The sequence below is a fragment of the Humulus lupulus genome, chromosome 3 (assembly GCF_963169125.1).
Source record: "Humulus lupulus chromosome 3, drHumLupu1.1, whole genome shotgun sequence".
Taxonomy (NCBI): Eukaryota; Viridiplantae; Streptophyta; class Magnoliopsida; order Rosales; family Cannabaceae; genus Humulus; species Humulus lupulus.
The window spans coordinates 13,036,929-13,046,396 of NC_084795.1; the positions used below are offsets into that span (position 1 = coordinate 13,036,929).

Sequence of the window (9,468 nt, forward strand, 5' to 3'; positions counted from 1 at the left end):
AAAGCGCTTGGGACGGTATGGCTATTATGTGTTTAGCCTGTTGGCGATTTTGTTATGTGTTGAATGATGGATATGCATATGTTATTTGCTTGTGTGGAGTTTTCTTGCTGGGCTTCAGCTCACTGGTGCTCTATGGTGCAGGTAAGGACAAGAGGAAAGTCGATCAACCATGAGTACGGAGAGCGTGAAGCGATGGGTACATGTTTGGCCTGCCTAGCTGCCACGGCCAGGGGTATTTTTGGGAGATGTTTGTATTAAACCTAATTTTGTCGTTTAGTCGACTTTAGTTATATTTTTTAGTTGTAAATATTTCTAAACAATACTTTGGGATCTCAAATGTATATCGCTTTATAATTTTCAATGGATGATTATATTTTCAAATTGTATAACTTTTATTATGGTTTAGCTGCACTTTTTTTAAAACTTCGATTAGCAAGTTAATTGTACGTTTTAAAATTACTTAGTAACAGTTCTAAGGAAATAAGGCGTTATAGTAGTGATATGGTGGAAAACTGATTTTGAGGCTTCTATGACAATGAGACTTACTACTCTGAAGTTAAGCCTTATGCAATCACAAATAGATTGTATTTTCTTCATGTGGTTTTTTTTTTTTTTTTGGTTTTCTAAACTTAAATATAACATATTAATAAGCTCCAAAAACAAAAAATTAAAATCTAAATCAATCTCTTTTCTCCTTCGATCTACCCCTCCACGGCAGGCAGTCCTCTTTAGTCACAGCACTACAACACTCTCTCCATCCTCTCCTATCACACTCTCCCTCCTTCCTCACCTCAGATGGAATCTATTATTTTACTAGCTATCAATTGTTAATATTCTCAAAAAACATTCTTTTTTATTTCATACAATTTCAATAGTTTTCACATGTGTGCCTACATATGCTAGGGATAATGCACTAATTATTAATTTGTATGAGAATTACTAGGAGCATTACTGGTACCCAACACCACAAAAAAGTTATTAGTGCAATTTAATATCGGATCCTATTTATTTAAATTTAATAATTATTATGGAGTGTGATGTAGTATTGGGCACCAAAACTAATCCCAAAACTTAAAAAAGAACACAAAAACATTTTAACAATATTTTCACCATTTTAAAGCTTGCAACTATTTCACCATAAAAATCATTAAAAAAATGTTAAACTATAAAATATGGAATTTTAGACTTAAATTCTACTATTCTTTTAATTATTTAGAGTATTTTAATACTTACAATAGAATGTCATGTATTTTATGACACTGTTATGGAATTATGTATTATTTGTATGCATTTTATATTTTATGTAATATTTTGTTGCTATTGTTGAGCTATTGATACGGAAAATTATATTTCATGATATTATATGTAAACCAGGGAAACAAATCCAACTAAACATTCCACCCTTTTCCATAACAATAATGAGAAACGTGATCATTTGATGATGAACGTACATATATGATATATGCATTCATTAGCCAAATTAAAAATAATAAGAAAAAATTATACAAAGAGACAAATTAGACTTATTTCCCTCCAATTTCTTTTTCTTTGAGGGAAATTTCTGCAATACATTCAATGTCAGCAGTCACATATATCAGGATATAGACCATCGCAAGAAGAAGAGCTTAGCGTATAAACATTTCTTTTAGTTTCATAGTTTTTTAGACATATGGAATGGATGGGATGATGATCAATCAAGATCAGAAGCTCGAAACTTAATTAAAACATGATTTTGATGAGAATGTACAAAAATATTGCACCTCGATCGATCAGTCATCCCTGTAAAATTGTCCAGAGAGATTATCCATGACCGCGAATTGCATGTTCTCTGACGGCTTCCAATGGCGCTTTCTTTGGTTTATAAACCAGTTGTTGATTTGCTTCTGATCTAATCCTGTTGTCTCAGCTAGTGCATTCTTATCCGCTTCCTGATTCGATCATACAACAAAATGCAACACAACACATGAATTTGCGTTACCAAAAACTGCTATGTATTTCAACATTTACACAACCATGCAACGTGACTTACCTCTCTCAGTGCACATATATGGTAAATATAGATGAAAAATATTGTAAATTTATTTACCGTTGGATAAGGCCATTTATAGTGAAGATTCCACCAGTCAAGAAGGGTTTGCCTAGCTTCTCTTGGTAGCTTTCCTTTCTTTTTCTTCTTAGAAAACTCGAGCTTTAACGTACCAATATGGCTGCCATACCTTCGTAAAAGCTTATCTTTAAGATCTCGGTCTTCACCTCTCAGTTGAGACTCTTGTTGCCCCTCTACCTCTCCTCCACTCAACTCTTCCTCCGAAGATGCACCACCTTCATCTGTGTGTAAAAACACAAATATATGATAACCATCAATAAGGCACACGTGTATGTATACACACACACAAAGTGATCATTTACGTATCATTAAAAATGAAGAACAAATATAATTAAGCTGTCCTAAAGGCGATTTGCAAAGTTTGACTAAGTAAACAACGAGACAAGATTCGGATAAGGCTTATTGTATAGGACTTGCCACCTTAGCTAGTTAGCTTTATGACACCACTTAATAGAAAAGAAAAGATAAAATATTAGTGTAGAGTACAAATCTTATTATATAGAAATTGAAAAATTGCTTACGGGTCGTTTTTTCAATCAAAATCCAGCTAAATACAGGGTCACTAATGAATGCTTCGTGTAAGAAAACTGATCAAGAATCAAGATCACGATACAAACAACAATACTAGTAAAATAAACCCATTAACAAATCAAAGAAAATGGTAAACCCATCAGCCAACCCAGTTCTTCAAACCATCTGATTCAAGTAAAACACAGATCATATGGAGTTGCACTAAATTTATAAAGGTGCTAATAACATGATACGGTACTAATCAAAACACCTTATTAGAAAATATAATTAAAAGATAAATCACCACAAACAAAAGGCTCGGGGGACCCATCAACCATCTAAGTTGATTCATCTCAATCCAAACATGATTAAGTTAGTATAAACTGAAAAAGCAGAATATAATTAAGAAAAGAAAAGAAAAGAGATTCCTCGTATAAAGAAAACTTAAAACAAGCATTTAGGTACTAAACCCACAAAAGGAAAAGGCAAGAACAAAGCAAAATTCCCACGTATTAGTTTGTGGTACTCGGTAGATCGTACTCGTAGGAGAATAGATTAGAATAATGAAAAATAAGAAAAAGCAAACTGTCATGGCAGGCAGGCAGGAGATGTGATGTAGTAGTAGTAGTAGAAGAGTAGTACAAGTAATGCATTCGTGGGCGCACAAAGCTATAAAAGGCCCATGCTAGGCTATGGGCCCAATCATAAAAAATATGGGCCCACTTTCGAACGATTCATTCACATAGACGAAAATTTAGACACTCACTCACTCACACCCTTTACTTCCTCTCACTTATTCACACACTCACTCACTCACTCTCAGTGTCTGGTCGCGTCGTTTGTCAAGTCAGTGTATTGAGAGTGACACTCTATTTTTTCTTTTGGTCAGAATAGACAAGACGGTACGGGCGAACCAATCAAATCATATAACTCGTATTTGAGACAGAAAGCGATCCAGACTTGGCGTGAATCCAGGGCACGTCCCCCACCGCACACCGCCCCCTTTCACTCAACAATTTTCTTTTTCTCCACGAACTACAGACCTAAATAATAAATTTCAATGTATCTATCTATATACATGATCAATTGGGTACCCTCAATAAAGAGAGAGCATTACCCAACACTAAAATTCATGAAATCGTTGTCAATTAATCAAATTGGTCTCAATGGGCCAAAAATAATGAAAGAAAAGGAGAATGAAAAGGGAGTGAGAAAATGAGGTTGGTTTGTAAAGAAGAAAATAAAGAGCACGTTGGGACCCATGGAGAGTAAAACCGGAGGTAGCTGGGTAACAGACACGTGCACGCAATGATGAAGCATGGAGACCCACGATGACAGAACTGATCCCATGGAAATGACAAGCACTACTACTACTTACTGATAAACCAGAGTGAGTCCACAGTCCACACAGTCTACATCTACTGAGATCAGACCCCATATCTCAAAAACCACCACAAGTCAAGTTGGAGTTCATACATATGTATATATATACACGTTATGTTGTGATAGTAGAGACACGCAGATACTTACAATACACTGATCTGACAAAGCTGCTCCACACCTAAATCTGCGGGAGTCCATGTGAGATGAGACATCAACAACACTCACTCTCACTCTCACCTTTCACCACCACCCGCTCTACACGGGACTTTTCTTTCCTTTTTTCTTTACTTTTCTTATTAATATTATTAAAAATTAAAAATAAAAACCCAACCGCCTTGAGTTAACTACAAGACTCCACAGAACTAACAAAGTTGCAACGTAAATAGTTTCAGTAACACTAGCTAGTTCGAATCAAGGGCCCTATTGGTAAAAATCAGAAAGGAAAAAAAAACAAGTTTTATGCTAAACAAAGAGAATGAGAGATTCCTCCAATTATGCACATGAAATTAACATAAATGACCCTTTTAAAAAACATCAAACATAACAAACAGTTTATGCTGATAACATGGACAAGTTTAGGTTAACTAGATTTCAATACTAAAAATGTGTAAATATACACTGCGATTAATGCACGTGCATCTTGTATACATATGCATGTTTGTGATTCTTGCAAATCAAAGGTGGGACATGAGTTGAAATCATTTGCATTTTTATGTGAAAAAAACAGACACAAGAAGCCACAACAACAGTTTTTCTGACCATATTTTACTAATACTAATGTATTACTACCCAGCTAAAGAATATATCTACTTATTACAAATATGCATGAAGTTGAGCTTAAAGGAAATTTTATCCAAAATAACCTGGATTCTTTGGCATAAACTATATATATAAATATATAGAAGATACGGAGGAATCAAAATTCATTATGGAAGATTTTATATGGGAATATAAAGATAAGTTATGCCGATGATATACATATATATAGAAAAAGAAAAAGCATTAGAATAAATAAGTAAAAAACAGGCAGACAGTGGACTAAAAAGAAGGATTAAGATTGCATTAACTAGAGACCAAGAGAATATGCAGAGACAAGATTACTGCCTAGTGCAACGCAAGCAGTCCTCAAAGATACCCTAAGGCCTAAGTTTTTCACAAAACAATGCTTACGCAAATCCCAAATCCAAATCTTCAAACACCATCAAAGCACGTTAATATATGCCACGCATATAAACATACAGGATCACATGATTTACCATATGATATATTTATTATATAAGATTGGTTTTCTTCTTTTATTTTTATATTTTTTGATTGGCCAAAGTCTATTTTAATAAGCTAATCCTTAGTGGTTACACTCTAATGAAGATCTACAAAAACAAGAACTAATCCATGCCAGTTAAAAAGTATATATATATATATATATAAGCAAAGCACATCTCATTGAAAAGTTATTTTGTACTTCAAGCACATTAAAAAATATTAGTTGCCAACCTTAGCCAACAAGATTACAGTGATTACGACAAATCTATACTATTTTAAATAGATAAAAACTAATCATCACTGCATTGAAATTCAAAAGCTGCAAAACAAATTTCAATAGTTGCACAACCTCCACACTTGTGCAAATGGAAACAATAGCAGCTTTATATATTCTAATAGAGTGCGTGACTAAAAATTTGTAAAAATGCTTTCTAAAAAAGTAAACAAATCAACAAATGCAGATGTGTACACAGTATAAACAAATGCGATCTGTAACACCAAGGCATTTAAGTTTTTATTATTTTTTTCTCTATTTTGGTGGGGATAACTATGGAATTGGATAGGCATCTATCTATAAAAGCCTTGATAAAGATGATAAGAACTCAAAGCAGAAACTGGATATTGAAGAAACAAAACAGCAGGACACCAAGCACGAACATGATAACTTTTATAAAGCTACTCTCACGTGGCAAGTAAGATTCGAATGCCAAATCTTCAAGAGCTATACATATTTGATGACACAATGAAACTAAATACAAAAGGGAAACGCTTTTAGCATGGAATATCTATATATTTTATAATCCATGATAACATTAGTTGTATCAATATAATCCACCTCTATGACATCAAGTCAGCAAACTAGACAATTTCCAATGTTCATTGGAACTTGAGACCACACATATAATCACCGACCAGAAGATATATTTCTTAATTGTATGCCATTTCCAAAGAGATATTATAATAGAATAAACACTTTCTTCATGTGTCTGTATATACATATGAATTTGTATCGAGTATAGTGTTATATATATCCAAAATTTATGATATGACATTTTATCACTAGTGTAATTTTTTAGTGTAAATTTTGAGAGCCACTGCCATTACTGAAAAAAAAAAAGTATTCATTATCGGATTTGTTTGTACACCATATATGTGTATAATACATCCAACTATCTCAATTTAAGCCATATACATTTATACTTGTTAAGTGAATAATAGCCAATATATAAAATAAATACTAGCTTCTTTAAAATAAGTGGAGCCAAATATTCTATAAGCATAAAACCTAATCAATTAATTACAATCCTTCATATCAAACAAATATATGCATGGTTTATCATGAATATTCCATTAAGCTTCACAAAGAAGGAAACCTTCAAATGCAATCATGTTAATTTCCCAATATTTTTTTGTTTTCTCTTTCTTTATAAGGGAAGGGAATAATTATTAAAAACAATTATAAACCCAACATATACCAAGAGTTAAACTACAACTGGAGACTTTTCAAGAATGATTTTCAATTATCCTAGACATGCACTAATAGGATCCATTAATTCATGGAATGATTTTTAAACACAAAACAAAGTTGATTAAATGAAACATATTCGAACTCAAAAATTCACATGGACAATTAAAATAAAAAGACGAATAGAGAAGCATTTTAAAATATATATATAGATAGGTATTTGTCTTCATACTTGGGAAAGTAATGGAGAAAAAAGCACTTCAAGAGTGCCGGAAGTAGTGCTATGACTAGGATTGGAAAAGATAAAAAATAAACAAAACATTTAACCGTCACTGTGTTCAAACACTCGGATTACTATTTGAGATGTCATCGCAGATCTCTGAAACGTCAAAATCAGAATCCCCAATGTGGAAAAAGCTTGGAGCATTTCAGGAAAGGAAAAACAAGATAGGTTTTGCACAAAACGCAGTTAAACCATGTCCCAAACAAACAAATGAAAGGAGATTTTGGACACTAAAACCAAGGTCGACCATTAGAGTGTTCCTTTTAAAGCTTTCGTCTTAGTTTGGACAATGGAGTATAGCTAGAGAATCAGAAGACATGCAATGACAAATGTTTCACGCGATCAATATCCATAAATATATACACAAACACATATATAAGCACAGATTATATATATACTTTCAGTATTAACTCTTTCCCAAAGGGTAGTGACAAAATATATTTAAGACTAAGATTTCTAGGGTTTTTCGCCGTTTATATTTGCATTAATATCAACATATATTTCTGAATCACTGGTAATTCTGCGAGTATTATTAATGTGGGTTGTTCTCTTAAACAGGAAAAAGGTAGGTTCTAGCTGCTGTCGTTGCCTCATCTGGGTATTTATATAAAATATGTAATTATGTTTATAACAATTTTATCAATGCTAACATATAATGAGACATGAACACTACTACTAGAAAAACAGTCTTCTGTCTCAGTCACTCACAGAATATATATATATATATTACATAGAAAAGAGAGAGGATACAGGAGAAAGAAAGAGAGAGAGAATTAATGACTGACCGGAAAGGCCTCTGGTATTGGTGGCACCAGTAGATGAGCAGAGATTACTGAGTTGAATTTCGATCTTGCTGAGGAAAGTAGTTGCTTCATCAAAAGGCCTAGCGAGATCTGATTTATACTTCACTAACATGTCACAGTAGGTTTCCTGTTATTGAAAAAAAAAAAAAAAGTTAACAAACAAATACATATTATATATATATTTTCTTTCAAGTTAAGTGAGATTATTAATCTATGATATTATATTTTCTGATACATATTAGCATTCGTTAAAAAACTTTAAAATGATTTTTACAAATAGAGAAAGAAGCGAGGACCATGAACTCGTCCAGCTCGGGATCGGCTCCTAAGCACGTGGAGATTATCGAGTCCCTCTTATAAGGCTCGTTTTTTCGACGGATTTCTTCTAAAAAACTCGCTATCTCCGGAGGCGCACCAACCTATGTATGTATACACACACAAAGATAACACATATGAGTAAACTCGATTCCACACAAAACCCTTTCAAATTCCAGATTAAAAGAAGAAGAAAAATCCCAATTTTTCATCTCATACATGTAATATAAAATCCAACCCCAAAATAGTAATTTTAGTTCACCTTCTGGCAATCAATATAAGCTTGGAGGAGTCTAGGATAAGTGGGATGAGAAGCAATTTTGGTTTTGATGAGATTAGAAACATCTTCTTCTCGTTGAAATGAAACCGCTTCAGATATAGCAGCCGAAGCTGCCGAGAGAAGTTGCTGGTGATGATGATTATGACTACTGTTACTATGATGGTGATGATGGTTATCATCGGATCCAAAAAACGAGGGCAGCACCCGATGATCACGGAAGCTAAAGGTCGGGTAATCCGAGGGCAGAAGCAGATCATCATTCTCCGGAGACATCAAACCTTTGTCTGAGTATTCCACCGACGTTGTTGCTTCAAGTCCATACATTTCATCCATAATACTATTTAACTCCTCCCTCTCTCTCTCTCTCTCTCTCAAGGTTATCCTTTTCTTTTTCCTTATCCTTCTAGAAGATCACACCAAACAAGAACAACCCCCCAAAAAGAAAAAATTAAAAAAAAATAAAACACTTGTAGATGATTTACTGCTTCTTAACAGTAAAGAGAAACTAGCAATAGCAACTCTAAATTAACAGAAAACCATAAAAGATAGTATTTATTTCGACATAGTGTTTGTTTTGAGTGTGTGTGTGCTTTTGTGTTTAACTTGTAATTTGAAAATTTAAAGGGGTTTTTTTGAGAGAATTGGAGTTGCAGAAAGGTGAGTTGGGGGAGAGTGTGTTTGTGGAAGAGATACTTAAAACCGAGGCTGAGTAGTACTACTACTGTCACTCAAAGCTGAGAAAAAACCAGTTTTGGAGAGACGCCTCTCTCTTCTTTTCTTTTGAGTAAATCTTTCTTCTCTCTTTTTGGAAGAAAATAAATAAATAAAATAATAATTTATTTATTTATTTATATATATATAATAATGTGTATGAGACTGTGAGTTTTCCTTTCCTTCGTTTATCTTCTTTTATTTTTAATTTGCATTATTTTTTAGGTTAATTAACAGCACTACTATTCTAAAGGGAAGAGAAAACCCCACATGTCTGCTGCTGTTCTCTAAGTCATATTGACCTCCAAACTGGCAGAGCAGCCTTTTAAATGCCGATATTGACCTTCT

The 9,468-nt window shown here is 33.5% G+C and overlaps 1 protein-coding gene across 1 annotated transcript; it reads right to left on the reverse strand.

Moving 5' to 3' along the window:
• Positions 1 to 1,517: 1,517 nt before the first annotated feature.
• On the reverse strand, positions 1,518 to 9,182 carry LOC133822143 (homeobox protein knotted-1-like 6). The gene is made up of 5 exons (XM_062254377.1): positions 8,392 to 9,182; positions 8,111 to 8,233; positions 7,797 to 7,941; positions 2,087 to 2,328; positions 1,518 to 1,928 (listed from the first exon to the last, which is right to left on the reverse strand). The coding sequence occupies exons 1-5, from the start codon at positions 8,740 to 8,742 to the stop codon at positions 1,770 to 1,772; spliced, it is 1,020 nt and encodes a 339-aa protein (XP_062110361.1). The 5' UTR covers positions 8,743 to 9,182; the 3' UTR covers positions 1,518 to 1,769.
• Positions 9,183 to 9,468: the final 286 nt, after the last annotated feature.